At 37.2% G+C, this 20,420-nt stretch overlaps 1 protein-coding gene across 13 annotated transcripts in view; it reads left to right on the forward strand.

The window, feature by feature from the left end:
• cacna1da (calcium channel, voltage-dependent, L type, alpha 1D subunit, a) overlaps positions 1-20,420 on the forward strand; it is a 76,844-nt gene that overhangs the window by 31,118 nt on the left and 25,306 nt on the right. For 4 of the 13 annotated variants that reach the window (XM_081607142.1, XM_081607145.1, XM_008409700.3 and 1 more), the window contains exons 9-31: positions 2,412-2,581; positions 3,825-3,899; positions 6,653-6,740; positions 6,868-6,894; positions 7,240-7,400; positions 8,367-8,592; positions 8,687-8,894; positions 9,460-9,580; positions 9,717-9,804; positions 9,954-9,984; positions 10,089-10,246; positions 10,404-10,533; positions 13,491-13,550; positions 13,629-13,688; positions 14,981-15,087; positions 15,971-16,058; positions 16,150-16,257; positions 16,351-16,403; positions 16,490-16,636; positions 16,717-16,918; positions 17,308-17,466; positions 17,592-17,702; positions 19,494-19,577. In XM_081607142.1, the coding sequence (XP_081463268.1) occupies positions 2,412-2,581; positions 3,825-3,899; positions 6,653-6,740; positions 6,868-6,894; positions 7,240-7,400; positions 8,367-8,592; positions 8,687-8,894; positions 9,460-9,580; positions 9,717-9,804; positions 9,954-9,984; positions 10,089-10,246; positions 10,404-10,533; positions 13,491-13,550; positions 13,629-13,688; positions 14,981-15,087; positions 15,971-16,058; positions 16,150-16,257; positions 16,351-16,403; positions 16,490-16,636; positions 16,717-16,918; positions 17,308-17,466; positions 17,592-17,702; positions 19,494-19,577 (2,662 nt within the window). The remainder of the gene's footprint in view (positions 1-2,411; positions 2,582-3,824; positions 3,900-6,652; positions 6,741-6,867; positions 6,895-7,239; positions 7,401-8,366; positions 8,593-8,686; positions 8,895-9,459; positions 9,581-9,716; positions 9,805-9,953; positions 9,985-10,088; positions 10,247-10,403; positions 10,534-13,490; positions 13,551-13,628; positions 13,689-14,980; positions 15,088-15,970; positions 16,059-16,149; positions 16,258-16,350; positions 16,404-16,489; positions 16,637-16,716; positions 16,919-17,307; positions 17,467-17,591; positions 17,703-19,493; positions 19,578-20,420) is intronic. The other 9 variants (XM_081607143.1, XM_008409709.3, XM_008409707.3 and 6 more) reach the window with 6 other exon arrangements.

The following is a 20,420-nucleotide window of genomic DNA, read 5'->3' on the forward strand; positions in this document are numbered from 1 at the left end:
CGTGTTAAACCTTGTGTTAGGTGTGCTAAGTGGGTAAGACGCAGCGTGTGCGGTGGATTTGGTTTGCAGTGTGGAAAGCATGTTTCTCTGTTTGGGATAATAAATCAGTTTACCATTGTGATGATAAAATTATGATAAGTTAATAACTGACCTGCAGAACAGAGGTGCATACTAGTAATAATGGCATAATAATGCAATAACTCATTCTCAAGAATCAATAAACTTTAAATTACAATAAACATTTAAACAGTGAAATTGTAAGACATTTGAAATGTAAAGAAAGAAAACAACAGAAACAACAAATAAAATGAATTATGAAGTCTATGTAAACAAAATTATCTTTCATAAGGGATAGTTGAGACCAAAACACGACTGAATACTTTTATCATTCAGTTTTTGGTAAAGAAAAAAAAAAAAAAGGAGAGAACGGAGAAAAATGATAAATCAAGAAAAAATTATTGAGTTTCTCTTAATTTATCGTAATTAATTGATTTGTTGTTTATTTTGACAGGTCTAGTTATATGGTGATATATTTCAAGAAACTTATGGTAATTTTAAACATTATCGGTTACAGCTAATATAAACCAATGTTCAGGTTCTGTAAATCACTATAAAATGTGTTTTATACAAAAAGGTTGACCCCTATTAATGCACTCGATACTTTGTTGAGGCTCTTCTTGCATGAAATACTGGATCAGTGTGCCATAACATGGAGGCAAGCCGCCTGTGGCTCTGCTGTTGTGTTAGTGGAGCCGAGTTTGCAGAAACCTTCAGCAAGTCAACATGGTTGGATCTGGCGTTCCTCATTTCAACTTATATTTTCTCTATGGGATTTCGTTCAGGCTATTTTCCTGGGCAGTCAATCACACTTAGTCAGCATTTGTTTTAACTTCCACCTTTTTCCATCACATTTTCAATTCAACTTAGCTTTAGGTTAAATTTACTTGGATAAAGCGGAAACAGTTGGATGTCTTGGATCCCATGTCTTGGATCGTGACTCTTGAAGCACTAGCCACAGCCCACACTTGGTGAATCTACACCAAACGTTTGCATGGGCTTTGCTTCACAGTCTTCTTAGTGCTATTGTTATCACTGTTATTTAAACAACTTTTTATACCACAGTTTTTTCTTCCACTGAACTTCCCATTGATACACTCTGTAAACTTCTTTAGCAGTGACACTGTGGCTAATGCTGCTCATGTAGCATGTCAGTGACTTCACCAGGAGAATTATCAACAATCAACAATCTTGTTTATGATTCTATTCATTGGACTTTTCAGGAAGGTGATATTTTTGTGTTGAAAATCCCTCTATTGGTGGTTTTTTTTGTCTGTTTCCATTAGTTGTAAGCCATAATGTTCACCATTAACAGAAAAAAGCATGTCAAAATACAACCATGTATTAAACCTATAATATTTCATTTCAGTAATCTATTTACTAAACATTTCAGAAATATTCTAATTCACCTGTAATGTGCTGGTAAATTTCTCAGCTGTTTTGATTCTAAACTATTACATCCTGTCTATGACAGCTGCATTGTGAACATTTCTGCCTTCAGCCTGTCCCAGACCCAGTCATCTTATGAGAGAAAAATTAATCTTGTTCCTCGCCCTTCACTCCCTCTGCGCTGCTAAGCTCTCTCAAACCCCGGTTTGCTTTCCCGTCGCTGCAGCGCCGGGCGGGGTGTTACAGTAGATTTAACTCTAGCTGGTTGACCAGTAGGAAGGAGAGTTTAATTTTCCTTTTTTAGAAATCCATTAAGGTTGACAGAGCTGTCACACCAGGTGGACGAGAAGTTCCTGCAGAAGGTTTTAAATTGATGTTATCTTTTCGCTTACTTTACGTCTTAACGTTTTTGAGCAGCTTCCTCACTGGTTAAGACATTTCTCTTTGCACCTTGTGCTTTAGTCACCTAAATGTTGCGTAATTGTCAAGTATTTAACTTGGTCATTATATCAGCCTAAATGTGTATTTGTCTTAGTATAAACATTTTTCTTCTTTCATAGTTTCACTGTTTAATAATTCCTATAAGCAATTATTTAATGTGAGTGTTGCATGTTTTCATAAAATTGTAGAAATGTACCTTTTCTGTATGATTAAGACGATCGCCTCAAGGATACGCTACTGTATTGCTGGACTCTATTTATAGCACTGTGCCGTCTCTGTAAGGTGCGCATCTCCCTCCAGTGGCAAGAGTTCAGAAAAACACAAACTGAAATGTTAAGCCATGCCCCCCAAAAAACCAATAAATCAGACAATTTAATGCTAGAAAACACAGATATTATCTATTGTGTGAAAGAGCCTCTCTTGTTTGCTGTGAACGCTTGTTTTGTTTGTGTTTGCATTAACTCATGCGCATCTTTGTATGTGTATGTTTGTTTTTGTCTATGATTGCTGCTTCCACATTGCAGAGAGTTCTCTAAGGAGAGAGAGAAAGCTAAAGCTCGAGGAGACTTCCAGAAGCTGCGTGAGAAGCAGCAGCTGGAGGAGGACCTGAAGGGCTACCTGGACTGGATCACTCAGGCTGAAGATATTGACCCTGACAACGAGGACGAGGCTGAGGAGGGGAGCAAGAGAAACCGTAAGCAACCGTCCTCTGCTGTCTCTCTCTCACAAGAACATTGCTGAACTTGGATTATTAAGGAAAATATTCAGGAGCATTCATTTTTTGTTGGCATAAAAGCTTTGGGCTTCACTCACGGAGTGGCACATTTCCTGGTGACCAAATGAACTCGTTGCGCTACAACCTACAGGCAAACGAGGCTCTTCAAACACAAGATGTGCAAAGAAAAAGCTGAACTCAGGATGTTAGAAAATGACTGTCAGGTAGAATAAGTAGAATACAATAAATCACATTGTTTTAAATGTATTTTCCAATAATATATAGTTAAATTTAAGGTTACACACTCCTGAATATTTTCAGGGATTTAAAAAAGTGTGTTGTTGTCAGTTTCATAATCATCACAATTATTTAAGAAAAGTGTCCAAAATATTTTGTAAATATTTAAGGTGTTTTCCAGAACATTTAACTAAATATAGAAATTAATTGACATTACTAAATCAAATAATGCTGTCTTTGAGTTTTGCTTTAAGGCCCTTTTACATTTCCACAGCTAATCTTAGGACTTTTTTAGACCAGTGAGTTTTGCTTGGACTAAATCTTGACAAAATATATAATTTCATCAGAGAGAAAAAAAAATCTAACAGATGACTTTAGCAGAAGAAAAACTCTCAATCCAGATCTTCTTTCTTTAAGTTCCAAAACATGATGCAGAAGCGACAACATGCTTTGGTCTCACCTTGTATTTGAAAATGGTGATTACAGCTTATTGCATCATTTGCATATTCATTCATGAGTTCCAACTGCGATTGCCACACCCATTGCTCAGTTCCTCATTCTATGTTACTTTTTAAGTTTCACACTCTGAATATTTTCCCAGAAGGCCGATGGTCCACACCTTTTTCCGCTCAAAAATCCCATCTTCATCCAGCTTCACGTGTCAGTCGGGTCTCCATGAGTCCCTGCAGCTAACATGTTCGCATGTTAGTCCAGGTTCTCATCACTTCCAGATGCTTCCTGTGACTAACTGCTCTCCGTTGTTGTTCTTCTGCCCTACTCAGTGTCTGCAGTCCAGTGTGACTCCTGCTGCTTTTGTCATTGTTGGATATTGATATTTTGAATACTGTTGTTGTCCTGTGGTGCTTGTCTGCTCTGACCCATTTTGATAGCAGCCCATTCTCGCCCTCTTCCCCGCCCTCCCCATGTCCCTCTGCTGTGCCGTTGTGTCTGAATGCATGGGGGCTTGCATGCATTGCACATGAAGGGGTGACTCTGGCTGACCTCACCGAGAAGAAGAAAGGAAGGTTTGGGTGGTTCAGCCAGTCGTCCGACACTCATGGTAAATTCTGTGGTTCTCCCTCCAGTGTTCTCAAGCTTAGTGTGTCTGTGTGTGCCCAATCTGTACGTGTCTGTTGTTTTTATCACATGATGTAAATAAATAACCTGTGCTGATATTTAGAAACAGTTTTAGGTATGAATTGTCCTTGGAAAATGCTGAGTTACTGAAAGTAGCATGTTATCCCTACAAAACAAATGAAAAAACAAATTATCTCTGGTGATCTGCTTCCTCACAATATATAAAAATACTTTTTAATTCTTATCCTTTTGTTTTTTTGTATCTGTTGGTGAAACAAATTCTCTTTAGTTTCTTAAAAACGAGCGTTTATTGTAGACTAAAGTCAGGGAATATGCTTGAAAACTCATATTTTACATCCCAGCCCTTATTTTTTAGAAAGGGAGAGAGATAGTTTTCCCCCTTTGGATGGGACACTTATTTTTATACGTTAAAAATAACTTTCTTAAATGGGATATTTATACACAGATACATGCTGTAACACAAGCTGCTAAGATCTAATCTCATAGCCAGATGGCACAAATTGGAATTACATTTCTTAAATGATTATAGTAAAAACCCAAAAGCGTTGAAAAGATGAGTGGTTGATATTACTTTGCACCATATGCTGCAGGCTCAGGCGAAATGCAGTTCCTATTAACCAAAGCATAGCGAGATAATTAGGGTACTTTATTCATTTTACCTTGAGGGGACATGTTGCAGCCAGATGTCTTTGAGATAGATAAAACTTTGAAAACCTCTAACCTTTTGCTGCTGATGCTGTAAAGTCAGTTGTATAAACACTAACCTTAAGCCCAGCTCCTCAATTTACATACTGACAACACGGATCATTTTAAATGCATCATTATAAGCTTTGTTACTGATTCCAGTTTCCAGTTTTTGAAAAGCTTTGGCCTTGTGATACCAATTCTGACAGATTGTGATTCCTTTCCTTTTTAAGAACTATTATTTAAGACTATGTTCAGTAGAAACAGCTTTAAAAGTACATTCCTTTTTATTTAAGTGGCTATGGTTTACATAGATCTTTGTCACTGAAAAAAAGAGTTTTGCTAATACTTTGAAACATTGACAAAATGATTAGTGTTCAATCTTCCAAACAGCTTTTGCTGTTTGAAAGTAAGTTGTGCTGCTAGTGTGGTTAGCATCACAAAAATAGCATCCTTCTTTTTTATTCTGGGAATATGCAAAATGTTGACCCTTATCTTAACTGTGAGATTTCCAAAAGACTGCCGAGTAAAAGTCAGAAGGTGAAGCCCTCATACAGTATGAGGGGCCGTTTAGGACAAAATCTATGTTTTGTCTCTCACACACTACAAAAAAACTCACGCGCACTCAAAAAATGCTCAAATTGCATATACATACTACTAAAATGTCACACACGCATACAAATGTTATCTTTCTCGCACACATACACTGTCCTAACATCTCACACATGCACACACATTTTATCTTTCTCGCACACATACATTGTAGTAACAACTTGCACACAGATTTTTTGGAGTGTGCGTGAGGCTTTTGTAGTGTAAAAGACAAAACATAGATATTGTCCTAAGCGGCCCCTCATAATACAGCCTTCCTGCTATCTGCATAACGTTTTTCTCTCTCACAGCTTGAATGAACCACAGCTTGTTGACATGTCGAACAAAATACCCTCTTTCATCTCTGGTTCCTCTGACTTCCTTTAAACTCCTCGCTGGAGCTAAAAATAGCTAAATTAGGTCCTTTTTAATTAGTAATATCACTGAAGATTGTAGATGTTATCAACTCAACACAATGCATTCACTGATTGGGAATAACATTTTATTTTTGAGTTTTCAGCAATGTGAGCCACAGTCAAAACTTTTCAAGATAAAAATTTCCTCTTGTGTATTTACTAATAATAGTACTATATTACTTATAAAATCAGCACAGACTGGTTTACTGTATGTTTGTCACTGTGCATGGTTTACTAGTGGACAGCCTAAAGAGTACACCTTCACTTCCATATAATTTCCCTTAACCTTACATGTCAGCCAATAAATGAGACAGTTTTTTTGTGATAATAGATCTGTGCACAGTAGCAGCCACTTAACATACTTAACACCGTGTGCCCTAGTTTAAAAGCGAAAGTCTGAATATGGGAAACGGGGCTAAACCCAGATCACGACTCCAGCAGTCAGCACTGTTTTCAGAGCTGAAAGCTGTCTGAAAGCTCAGGAATCAAAGACAACTTCCCCACACAAGCTCAGCAGAAGCACCTGAATTTAAGAGCCGAGACATTTCACACGACTCATCGAGTGTCGCCACAGTCTGTCTTTATATCATAGTAAATCAAGTGTAGCAGCATTTCAAAGACAAGTAATGGGAGCTCCGACCTAGTCTCTCCAATGTCTTCCATGTTATTTTTATTCATTTATTTTTTTAGTATTGGTTGTCCCTGGTATAGCAGCTGTGTATTTGCCTGTAACTTGACTGCCTTGCAGCGCCTTCAGTATGATACTGATGATGACAGAAACACAGCTGCTCCTTTTTGTCTCTATGGATGCTCTTGTTGCACAATCAGAGATCTTTGACTGTCTTCTATTTACTGTTCAGCAGTGATCAAACACTTTCCAGATTTTCTTTAAACTTTACGAATCACAAGGAAATGTTCTTTCTGTTTGCACTTTTTGGTGTGGTTTGTATATTAATAATAAAAAAAAAAAACAAGCAGCGTGTGATTTTATAGTTGCTAATGGTTGTTCTGTGTGCTGCCGCAGCGAGCGTTCCAGCCAGTGAAACAGAATCTGTGAACACCGAGAATCAGAATGGAGAGGATGAAAAGACACCCTGCTGTGGACCTTTGTGGTCAGTACAGAGCAACCTGCAGCTAGTCCACATTGCTTTAAACCTTTAACTCACAATGGGATTTCACAGCTTTTATCTCTCAGTACTGCTAACAGTTTTCTAAACTCATGTTTGTTTTTTCTTTCAGTCAGAAAATCTCAAAGTCAAAGTTCAGGTCAGTATATTTTTTAGGTGCATCTTCTAGTGCAGAAAGCTTCTGGTATAAGTTGTGATCATATGTGACTATTAGCCTGTTAGCGGCTCTTGCTTTACTTTATACATAATATTTTTTCTTTCTTTCTGGGGATGATAAATTAGCAGCTTTCATAAGGTCAGCATGTACCTTAAAGTATTTTTATAGAAAAGCCTTACTCAGTGTTTTTAGCTCATTTGCTGTTCACTATGACTTGCAAAATTCTACTCGCACAGTCCCCTTGAGGCTTGTGCTGTAGTATCAAGACTGCATGGTTTGTATTTTCTTAACTTAAGGTTTTATTTATCATACCCTCTCCTTTTGTAGTCGGCGCTGGCGCCGCTGGAACAGGTTCTGCCGCAGGAAGTGCCGTTTGGCTGTGAAGTCTGTACCTTTTTACTGGCTGGTCATCATCCTGGTGTTCCTCAACACGCTCACCATCTCATCGGAGCATTACAACCAGCCTCTGTGGTTAACACAAGTTCAGGGTACGATCTGAATACACAGACACGTCTGTCTTCTAACAAGAACCACATCACTACTTTTAAATTGTTGGGGGGTTTTTTTGAGGATTTTTTATGATAATCTGGGTAACTGTTATAGATGCTTTACCTAGAGCAAAACAGAGCAAATAATACAAAGTAGAGATGATGGACAATAGAGGATGAGAAACATGAAAAACAGAGAGGGATGAAAAGATTAGGATGGATGGAGGATGAGATAAATAGGGATTAGAAATATCAGAGATAATAGGGGAGGAATGAAGTTTGTACAGATGTGGGATGAGAGGGATGAAACAAGAAAGTGAAGAGTGATAAGAGCAAATAAAGCTAGCAAGGAGGGATGCAAGGGATGAGGAAGATAAGGATGAAGGTGTGAAAGAGATAAAGAGAAAAGAAGGGAGAGAGGAGGGATGAAATAATGAAAGGTTGAGATCAAAAGATTGTGATTATCTTCTAACCAGGTTAGCCCGATATAACAGCTTGGGTAACAATGATATGGATGTTTAATTTGTCGATCTACACTCAGCTGTGCACCGGCCTACACTGAATTCAGTCTAATTGTTTTTATGTACACTTTTGATTTGATTTTTTTTGTCTTTTGCGTCTTACTCCTTAATGTTTGGGTTTTTTTTTCTTACACAAAGCATGTTTTTTATGTTCAAGAGATCCATATGATACAAAATAATATCGGTTACAGTAAGAGAACAAAGAAATATACATATATTTACACTTAATTTTTGTTGAAAACTTTCTCATTTGATTTTTTATTGTTTTTTTAACCAAGTAAGTTTAAATCAATACTTTAGTTATGTTGTCACACTGAGTTTTCAATGAAAAGATGCTTAAGTATTTTTTCTGATTAATGGAAATTAAAGTCAAATTGATTAACTCCATCAAATAAAATTGACCGTGTCTTTCTGAAGGTTGAAATGATGTTTTTATTTCTTTCAGATGTGGCTAACAAGTTGCTGCTGGCCCTCTTCACATGTGAAATGTTAGTGAAGATGTACAGTCTGGGACTCCAGGCCTACTTTGTGTCCTTGTTCAACCGCTTTGACTGCTTTGTGGTGTGCGGAGGAATCACTGAAACCATTCTGGTCGAGCTGGAAATCATGTCTCCTCTTGGAATTTCTGTGTTTCGCTGCGTCCGTCTTCTGAGGATCTTTAAGGTCACGCGGTGAGTTTATTTTGTTACTCTTGTTTGTTGGTGTGTCCCCCCACTGTGCTGTTTATTTATTCAGGTAATCTCTTGTTTCAATCGGCCCTCACAGGCACTGGCAGTCTCTGAGTAACCTGGTGGCATCTCTGCTCAACTCAATGAAATCCATTGCTTCCCTGCTGCTGCTCCTCTTCCTCTTCATCATCATCTTCTCCCTGCTGGGCATGCAGGTGTTTGGTGGGAAGTTCAACTTTGACGAAACCCAGACGAAGAGAAGCACCTTTGACAACTTTCCCCAAGCCCTCCTCACTGTGTTTCAGGTAATTTTTTTATGATTAGACTTCATCAAAAAGCTTGTTTAGAGTCTTTTTTTTTCATTACCCTGAACAACACAAAGATAAGTAAGGCACAACAACTTCCAACAATCAAACTACACAATGTTGACATTTTCATTCAAACGACATTACAATTAGATGTTTCAGCCTCCAAGTTATGGAGATCTTTGGCATCTATTCTAGACCATATCCTTCATTTCCTGTCTTTTAAGTTCTGACGTTAGGTGCAGCACATTTAAAAGCATCTTTTTTTTCCAGAATTTATATGAAGTTTATTGCTGACAAATGTTGACTCTGTGCTTCAGGCAGTGGAAAACAGAAGAGAATTTATATTCCAGACACAGTGTTTAAAATATTTCTCAAACTACAAGTTTTTGTTGTGGATATGTTGCTATTCAGTGTTTTTTAATGTTTCCACATTTGGTAGAAGTACAAATACAAATCTTTTGGTGGGATTTCATAGGATAGATCACTAAAGAAAATCTGAAAAGTGTGGCAGGCAGATGCATTCAGCCTCTTTGAGTCTCACTAAGTACTATAATGCATTTAGATCCTGACCGGAGAAGACTGGAACGCTGTCATGTACGATGGGATCCAGGCGTACGGAGGCCCCTCCTCCAGCGGGATGGTCGTGTGTTTTTACTTCATCATTCTCTTCATATGCGGAAACTGTATCCTGACTCATCCTGGCGCTCATGTTGCTACTATTTAATACTGTTTGGATTTCAGCACCTCAGAAATGTGGTTTGTGGAGTCTTTCTTTATTTTTACATCAGAGGGTTATTCTTTACTGACCTTTCTGCTCAGATATCCTCCTGAATGTCTTCTTGGCTATCGCTGTGGACAACCTGGCAGATGCAGAATCACTCAACACAGATGAAGGAGACAAAAAAGAGTGAGGACCTGATCTCACTATTTCTTTCTACCATATTTTTGTTTATTATTATTATTATTATTATTATTATTATTATTATTATTATTATTATTATTATTATTGCCACATGTGTGGAAAAAGTACCTATAAATTTTTCCTGTAACTTACAGTGACAAAAAGGAAGATGAGAAAGATGAAAAGGTATTATCACAGTTCGTTCAACGACCAAACAAAAACTAATATACCAATTTATTGTAACACAATTGTTCACATTTTCTGATATATATATATATTTTTATTATTAGGAAGAAGAGGAAGAGGACAATGATGAGAATGGAGGAGATGAAGAAGACCCAGAGGTTCCATCAGGTCCTCGCCCGGTCATCGCTGACCTGGTAAAGAAGGAAAAGATCATTCCGATCCCAGAGGGAAGTGCCTTCTTCATCTTCAGTAACACAAACCCGTAAGACACACTTACATCATCGGTGAACCAATGCTCAACCTATAAAAACAAAAAAATATATACTTCACCCAGCACTGAAGATTTATTCCACATTAAAATCATAAAGTTGCATATAGTATCTCTCTGATATGTGATTGGCTGTTGTTCTTTCTTCCAGGGTGCGAGTGTTTTGTCACCAACTCATCAACCACCACATATTTACCAACCTCATCCTGGTGTTCATCATGCTCAGCTCCGTGTCGCTCGCTGCCGAAGACCCGATCCGCAACTTCTCCGCCCGCAACATTGTAAGTCTGCAAAGCTTAAACAAAAAACTATATCCACAACCAATACACATTTAGCACAGACCAGAAGAAGAAGTAACACTTTGGACTAATCACTTGTCAGGTAATAAATGTTGTTTGACACTCCTTAGTCTCGTCAAATGATCCCACTCTTGGTTTTTGCATGTTTTAGCTCTCTGAGTGTAAAGCAAATATATTCTAGAGTTCTTTCTAAAGCCTTTATTTTTACCTGAAAATTTTTCATTTTTTAATCTGCCAATTATTGAATTGTTTTAACATGTGATGAATTAAGAAATAATAGCTGAATATATGAAAGAATAGATGTTGGAGTTTTGTGGAAAAAAATGTTTGTATTAATCCAGTGAGAGGCAAAAAGTCTAGTTTTACAGTTTACTCTCACAAATCCCTGATCATATTTTGTAACAATTAGATATGGCCAACTTAAAATCATCTTTTTGTATGAAAACTTTAATTTATCAAAGTAAATTTGGCATTTATCTGGCATCATGTCCCTGAAGACGCAGCCAGGAGGTCAAGACAGAAACCTTTTTTGTAGCAGCATTCATAATATTCATACTGCTTTAAAGAAAAAAGAACTGCACTGTCTTTGAGGACAGAAACACAGGAAAAAGGCACAAACTGTGTTAAAATGTGTGCTATGAAAAGATTAACAGTAAAATAAAAGAAATTAGATATCTCATAATTACCTAAGAACTGATAAACTTAGATAAAGGTGGTAGGTTGATAAGTTATTCTGTAAAAATCTTCATAAAAAGTATTATTTTAGAAAAAATGTGATTGCTGTTTTTAAGGACCAGGATTACTCTGATTAATATTTTTATGTAGATAATACAACTGTGAAAATGGGAAATAGTGGAGCTTCTTTTGTGCTGTTTGAGTAGAATTATGTTAAAAGCAAGTTTTTTAGGCAACTTTAAACATTTCGGTTTAAGAACTCCCACATTAGATTAAGCTACTATGTAGATCAGTTTCTAAATACTTGCTGGGAAATCTCCTCCAATGTTTGTAGTTGTTTTGCTCTGTAATTTTTACTGGATTCACAAAGTAAATTGCATTAAATACATGCAGGAGCACAAAGTCGACCAGATGGATTCATCTGCACCTATTTCTGCCGGTGCAAATGACAAAAATCGCAAAAAGCAATCCAGATGTGATTTAGAAACGAGACAGAAGAAAGAGCGCTCCTGGTCCTGACCTGATCCTCATCTTTATGAGCAGCAGCAAACAAACTATGGTTCCCGCTGCAGTTGCTGCGCTGAAGCGCCACTCATTTATAAAGTTTGTTTTTACCAAAGCATCTGCTTTTAATGCAGCTTACACAAAGTACATAAAGTCACAAACTATTGGTATAAAATATTTAGCAGACATCACTAGAAAACATGTGAGATTTGTGACATCTCTGACCACAACAGAACAACATTAAATGTACTGCTAATATTTTTTAGATATATTGTTCTTATCATTAAGTTAAAATATATCCAACCCATATATATTAAAAATGTTTTTTTTCTTTATTGAAAAATGTACATATAAAACGGCTATATGTTAAAATGACAACAAATATCCTATTGTAGATATTTAGCAAAATGATAAATTGTCTTTTTTCAAAAGGTCATGTAACATTTTTTTTACATTTTATTTAGTTGGACTTCAGCAAAAATGTCTTGAATGCATGGACAATGTTCCTTTTAATGAGGACACACTGTTCCTCACTGAGCATCAAAAGTACACAATCTTCCCAGTGGAGTTAATCTGGAAAATATAAGATACATAAGTAAGCATAAAAATAGAATGTGCTCGTATTATTGATCAGTTTCTGATCTGTTTTAAATCCTAGAATTTAGGATTAACTTTTATACATTTTTGTTTGGATTTAATTACTTGAATGAATATCCACATAAATGTACTGTTTCTTTTATGTATCAAGCTCAGAGCTTGAGAATCCACAGTTGAGGAGAGTTTGTAGAAAAAAGTTTACAAAATGTGAAAATGATCAGGTCACGGAGTTCCTTTTATTCAAACTAAATACAACTTTCTGCAAACTAAGTTTCAGGGGTTTTTTTTTATAGCCTTACTCTATTTTTCATGTGTTTCAATGGTGTATGAACTGAAAATATGGGGCTCGAAGGCATTACCTTTTCATGCATCTGATACAGTAGACATGGCATGTGGATTGTTTCAGCGTTTTAAAACGCTTTGTAGCAAATGCAAACTATGCATGAGTGCTGTGTAAATTTTATTGCTTTGACCTACTAATGACATGACTGAATCTATGGTACGAAGACACTCTGTCTACCCTGGTAAAGATTCACTCACCTCAACATGTCAAATGCTTAGGCAGGCTGACATGGCAGTAGCTAATGTTATTTGACCGTCAATGGGCTCTCACAGCTCTTTAGACCAAGATTGTTTGGAGATTATAAAGTATTGAAAAAACATATGTGGCACCATGGCATAATTTAATTCACCTTGTCTTTATGAAATAGAACAATACATATTACTCTCTTTCTCACAGATTATACAAAATATGGGTTCTTTATAAGCAAAACCCATATTTCATAAGGAAGACTTGATGTTTTACAAAGTAGATTTAATTTTGTTATCTTGAGATTTTTGTCAGACGTCTTTTTAGATAAAACTGCTTACCTGACAAGGTAGGAGTGGTCTGACAGAAACTTTTTAAAGCAAACTCAAAAAGAAAAAAAATCTCTTATGAGCTAAATCCAGCAAAAACACTAGTGTGGTCCCGATTTTAAATTCTCAGGTAGGATGTTTAATTTTCTCTTTTAAATGCAATAGAGTCTCTGTTTGAGTGAAGTAACTCTTGGTAATCCTCCTTTGTAAATGCTTAAATATTTACTCCTTTCTTTCATCTTGTTTATGATGTATAAAGCTGCATGATGACTGTCTTTGTTAAACATCTACATTGCTTTTTGCAGATACTTGGTTACTTTGACTATGCTTTCACCGCTATCTTTACTGTTGAGATCGTGTTGAAGGTAAATGCCCTGTGTCCCCTGTCTGTGCTGTCACTAACCTCATTCCAATAACACTCCAAACGTCTCGTTGCCTTCCAGGTCCTAGGCTATGCAGATTATGTCTTCACTAGTATGTTTACATTTGAGATCGTATTGAAGGTAACCCCATAGAGTGACAACGAGAGCCTTGCTGCATTCTCTCCTTGTGTGTCACCTGCCACTCAGTGCAACCTAGCTTGTTTGTTTCCTTTCTCTTATTTGCTTTTATTCTTCATGGCACCTCTTTTAAAAAGCAAAAAAATTACTATTTTGGACTTTTTGGTTGCACACACTAACATTAACACGAGATTTGTTAAATTATCCTGATCAAAGAGCTTCTCATGGGGGAAGGAAACATCTCATGAACATGACATTATTCTCACTTGGGTGTCACATCATTGGGGCAGTCATCGCTGAAACAATTTTTGGTGGAAATGTGGAAAACAAGATGCAACCTCTGTTTGCCTTGCAACAAAATTTTATGGGGTGTTCCGACATTTTCGAAGGCATTGGCTGAAGTTGAGGTCAGGGTTTGTGTTGTAACAGCATAAAGCCAGCTCCAGTCAAAGCTACGAAGCTCCATGCTTATCATACTGACTGCTCTTCAGAATTACCATAAAAGAGGGGGCACAACCAACCATGTTCCTGCCGAGCATGGTTCAGTCTGCTTTCCCCGACTGGCTGCATATCAATGTGAAGTCGCCTCTGCAGCCGTTCAGGCAAAAATAATAAACAATTGATGACCTTACTGCTTTCGACCTTCATATTCTCAAGCGCTCTTAGTTAGCAGTCTTGTGTCTTGGCCTTTCTGCAGGGCTTCACATTTATATGTGCTTGGAAAACAAGCATTTTACTTTCATTATTTGAAGAAGAGTTATTTTGGCTGGTTATTTCTTCTCTGCCTGCTGAACTGCAAAGTTTCAACTGGGAGCTGCCTCCAGTTTAATCTGAGCATTTAAAGAACATATCAGAATGTGCTTTAAGAGGACGGCCAACATGAATGTGACAGTAAGGCCATTTCCGGTTTCCAATCCCTATAAATACAGCTGTTACAGGTTTGACTTCATGGCAACAAAATGCATGTTTGATTGCCTCATTCCATAGCGGATTGCGAAATAAATGACTTACTACTACATTCATGTTTTTAAGGGCCGTGGGGGTGGCGATAGTAGAGTTAGCCTTCCTGCTTCACTGCTGTGAGCTCGCCACCCCAAATCAGAGTGATCTAAAAGAGTGTGGAGAAGTGTGTGCGTGTGTTTGACTGCAGGACTCTGAGTGCTGAGAATATTCCTGTTTAAGCTGTTTATATCGGCTGTGTTTGAGTCCTCTGCAGTATGAAATGTAACACTGTTTGTGTATAAAAAAAGCTGTAATTTTTTTTGCGCCTTTAATACCATCTGTCCTCTCCTCAGATGACAACATATGGAGCTTTTCTCCATAAGGGAGCATTCTGCAGGAATTACTTTAACCTCCTGGATCTCTTGGTGGTCGGGGTTTCTCTTGTCTCCTTTGGCATTCAGTGAGTAAAAAAGAAAATTTGATCTGCAGGCAGTCATGATAGGATCTTTTGCAGGTCTCTTCCTGCACGCGTCTCTCCTGGCGTACTTCTTCTGCGTTCTCTCGGATCTCTGGAATCAGATTTTCAGAGTTCCCCACTGGGAATATTTGAACTTACCCAACATTCCCAGCCACATGGTATATAGTGAAGTTTTACCATTTATTAGCATTTTCATCTCAATACACCACTGACAAATATTGTGCTATGAAATGTCTATTTGTGAACATGTGCCTTTTATTGTTTAAATATGCAAACTACAGAGGAGTATATTTGTTTGTTCTGTAATCTGATAATAGTTTCCACTAAACAACCAGCAAATCTCAGTTTTTATTTACAGCTCGAACGATCTCAGCTTCGATATGAAAGCCTTTCTAACTCTGAGATAAACTGAATGCAGCATCTGACTTGTGCAAGTCTTCACTAGTAAACGTTGACTCTCTCCTCCCGGTTGACTGACAGAGTCGTTGCCCAAAACCCATTCCAGCAACTCAGATGGTGTAAATTGTGTTGTCAAAATCTGATTTAGCTGAGAAATGGGTACATTTTAAAGGGTACAAAAAAGCAACTTCAGTTCTCAATAAAAAAAAATTTAAAAAACCTTCAGAAAGTGTTTTAAATTTTTCTCAACAGTCAGTAAACTCAGTTGAAGTCACAACTGAGTTTAAGATGCAAATGTTATCTTAAATCAAGAACTTCATGAAAAGTAGAATGACTGAAACATTATTTTCCCTATTTGGGCTCGGATCCCTAATTTGTCACATTTTGCAGGTTTTACATTAAAATAAGATTCACAGTCTTGTCTTTTGGCGTCACTGAGGAATGGTTATTTATGTGGTTTCCTCAGGTCTTCGGCCATCTCCGTGGTGAAGATTCTCCGAGTTCTTCGAGTGCTTCGACCCCTGAGGGCCATCAACAGAGCCAAGGGCCTTAAAGTAGGAACTGAACTCATATTTCAGCTTCTGCACTGAAACTACAACTGTTTTTGATTCAGGTTTATAATATCTTGGTCTCTTTGTTCCACAGCATGTTGTTCAGTGTGTCTTTGTGGCAATCAGAACTATTGGCAACATCATGATTGTTACCACTCTACTTCAGTTTATGTTCGCTTGTATAGGTGTCCAGCTATTTAAGGTGAGCAGCACTCACTTATAGGACATTATGAAGACAGATCATTCTGAAATTAATAGTAATTAGTATGAACTTACACTTTTTTTTGTTTTATAGGGAAAATTTTACCGCTGCACAGATGAGGCTAAGTCCAGTCCAGAAGAATGCAAGTAAGGTTCAAATTCTTGTTTCCTGACCTTCATTTATCCCTTTACACTGATTTTCACCCTCCACATGATTGATCATTTTCTGCTAGAGGGACATACATCCTGTATAAGGATGGAGATGTTAACCAGCCAACGATGCACAGGCGGGTGTGGCACAACAGCGACTTCAACTTTGACAATGTTCTCATGGCCATGATGGCCCTCTTTACTGTTTCCACGTTTGAAGGCTGGCCGGCGTAAGACTCAAACATTTTACTCTCAAAGTGCTCAGAGTCCAGAGTTTTTAGTAAAACGATTGACATACATGTGTGTTTAGGTTGCTGTACAAAGCCATCGACTCCAACCGGGAGAATCTGGGACCCATTTACAACTACCGTGTGGAAATTTCCATCTTCTTCATCATCTACATCATTATCATTGCTTTCTTTATGATGAACATCTTTGTGGGTTTTGTCATCGTCACATTTCAAGAACAAGGAGAGAAGGAGTATAAAAACTGTGAACTTGACAAGAACCAGGTAAAAATCGCTACAACTTTTCTTTATGTGTACACTCTGGCTCTGATTCACCTGCTCTGTCTTTTGTCCAATGTGAACTGGATCTCAGAGTCTCCCACACAAGATATGCAGCTCTAATTGCACTAGTCTAAACATTTTATTTGCATTTTTTCAATTTTCTTGTTTCACAATCTAAATGTAATCTTTATCATTAAAGCAGAAAAATGACAAAACTCTAGAGAAATGCTTTCTGCTGTACTTTCATCATCTAAGTCTCTTGATCTATTAAAATCCAAGCTGACTGTTGGCATGAAACATTTCTAATATCGATCCCAAAGGTTTTACAGGATTTAATCAAGCAGGCAGAGATTGTTTGAAAATTCACCCTTCGTGTCGATATCTCTGTGCAGCGTCAGTGCGTGGAGTATGCACTGAAGGCTCGTCCCCTGAGGAGATATATTCCCAAGAACCCGTACCAGTACAAGTTCTGGTATGTGGTGAACTCCACTGGCTTTGAGTACATCATGTTTGTGCTCATCATGCTCAACACGCTTTGCTTGGCTGTCCAGGTAAGAAATCAAGAAAACGTTTGCCTCAATGCCACAGTTGCATTTGTTAGGTTTACAAATGATGATTTCGCATTTTAAAATAACCTTATTTATTCTTTACCCTTTATATTTATTTTCTTTTTCAGCACTATGGCCAATCGGCACTTTTTAATTATGTAATGGATATTCTCAATATGGTCTTCACTGCTGTATTCACTGTGGAAATGGTTCTCAAGCTTATCGCATTCAAACCAAGGGTGAGTAGCATAAACAAAATAAACAGAAACATCATTAATTAACAAAAGCAAGAGTCTGACAATTTATGCAATTAATTTAACTGCGATTTTGAGAAACATTATCTGTCGACACAAAAAAGACTATTGTTTAACTAGAGATTGAAACAGTAGAAACTTGATTTACTTTGTTGATAAATTCAAAATGAAAGGATCGCTGTTTCAGAAAATAAATAAATAAGAAAATAAGACTTTATCACACTTCTTATGACATTTAAACCCAATCCACTAAGCTAATGGGGGTCCAGCTTCTTTGTCCAGTTTTATATGAGCTCTTCTTTCTCTTTGAAGCGTTTTTTTCATATTTCCATTGGTACTTTCATGACTTTTCTTTGGTGACAAGAAAACGTATCTGTTTAGCTCCCTCAGCTGTTACTTTGGCTTCAATAGATTAATATTACTCCCAGTCAGAAAATATTAGGTAAAATAAAAATGTAATTTAGAGCTATAATCTACTAAGGATATGACTAATATTTTGTGTCTATAGTAATTTTTTAGACCCTTTCTGTTCATTTACCCAAAATGATGGCAGTCCGTAGGTTTTGAGGAAGCAATCCTTTATCCTGAGCCGGTGGTACACACCACTTTGCTTCTGCTCTGCTCAGTCAGCAGGAGATAAAAGAAGCAGCAGTGCTTACTGCAGCACTTTTTACTGAGATTATCTCCCATGTTGAAAATGATGCACTTTTGTTGCACCTCCGTGTTGGAGAACTGCGTTTCTACTGAGAAATTAAATTCTGGGTCATCGCTGATCTACTGCGGATACGCCTCTGAATTGGCACACATTCGTAAAGTCGGTGCCAATGAGTGCAACACGCCACTTTAACCAACACAGCTGCTGTCCAGCCTGGTTAGCGTCATTGAGTCATTTGGCCTTTGAATTATGAAAGGGTAACAGCAGAGGGCACATTAGGACTTTTAATAATTAAAAAATCACATTCATTTCTGCTAAAATTTGGATTTTGAATATTGTATAATAAACCTGAATGATAGAAAAAAAAACATTGAACATCTCACTATCTGTTTTCATTGCTTGATTGCAGCTCTGTGTTCCAAAGAAAGACAGGATGCTAGTAAGAAAAAATGTGTTTTGCAGTGCTCAGCTCTTTTTTCTTTTAATCGCTGTCTTTGCAGCAGTTTTGCTTGTAATTTTATTGTTAGCATGACTTTCGGTGTGGATTTTGTTCCCTTCAGCTTAACAACAGCCTGTAAATCAATGCGGTGTAATTATGGGCCATTCAGCTGAGGATGTCAGCAGGGGGCTCCCTGTGTGTTTTTAAATTAGAAGTATAAGTAGATTTAAATTTCTGTGTAAGAGTTAAAACTTTTTTTGTTTATTTTTGCTGACTTTACACTTGACCCACACATCATTCAGGGATATTTTGGGGACGCCTGGAACGTGTTCGATGCCCTGGTAGTCATTGGCAGCATAGTAGACATTGTTCTGAGTGAAATCGATGTAAGTAAATTCAGCTACTGTTTGCCTCGCCGCTTTTTCGTCCTCTTCCTCCTCTGGTTCAGCAATGCTTCTGGCAGGTTTCTGCAGCAGAGCTACCACTTTTTGTTTTCAGTCTGATCCTTCCTAACGCTTTATTTCTGTTTCTCTTTCTCCTCCCCTGATCCTGCCATTTGAACTTTTTTTAATTTCATTTTTATTTCAAATTCCTCTCCGATTTCATCCATCTGACTGCTTCCATGTTCTCCTGTTCACCGTCTTTCATTGCCCTTTTTACCCTTAAATGTTGCCTCCAACAGCACTATTTTGCTGATGCTTGGAATACATTTGATGCCTTAATTGTTGTTGGTAGCGTCGTCGATATTGCTATCACTGAAGTTAACGTAAGTACTACTTTTCTCTTACTCTGAAGTTAAACTGAACCCTTACAGAAAGCCAGATGGCCAATTTAAATGTGTTTAATTTAAATAAATGGTTGTAATAGTTTTCTCTTGTAAAATTTTAAATATAAATGCCATTGTGTAAATGATTAAAAAAGTGCACTACTGTTAGATTATCATAAAGCGCCATTGGCTGTTTTGTAAGTTTCAGTTTGACTTTCAAATAAACTTTTACAATGCCTTGCAAAAGTATTAATGCCCCTTGAATTTTGTCAGATGTTGTTACATTACAGCCACATACCTCAATGTGTTTTGTTTTAATTTTGTGTATTTGACCAAAACAAAGTAGTGAAAATTTCACTTCACTTTTATTCAGTTTTGTTTTGGTCTATTACATAATATCCATCTAAAATGCATTGAAATATGTGATTGTAATATAATAAATAGTAAAAAAAAGAGTTTAAGTGGTATGAACACTTATGCAAGACAGTGTATTTCTTGTGTGTTGTATTTACACAGAATTTATTAACCTTAACAGACTGTGGTTTTCTCTACATGTTTTATTGTGACTATGGCTGCGGATCATGACTGCAAATATTATGTACATGATTGTTTACCTTGGAGTGTCACAGGAACTGTTCACATTTTTCTGTGTTCGGTTCAGAACGGGATCCGTTTATGATGTGGTAATCTAATTCTTGTTTTTATTCACTTTTTTTTTCCCCCCCGTAGAAACTTGTAGAGGCAAGTATGGAAATAAAACAATGTTGCTTGTGTGTAGCTGGTTGTTGATGACAACTTTATCTTTTGATCCCCTTTGCAGTTGGCTTAAAATTAAAATACTGA

This window comes from Poecilia reticulata, chromosome 5, assembly GCF_904066995.2.
Source record: "Poecilia reticulata chromosome 5, P_reticulata-male-v2, whole genome shotgun sequence".
NCBI lineage: Eukaryota > Metazoa > Chordata > Actinopteri > Cyprinodontiformes > Poeciliidae > Poecilia > Poecilia reticulata.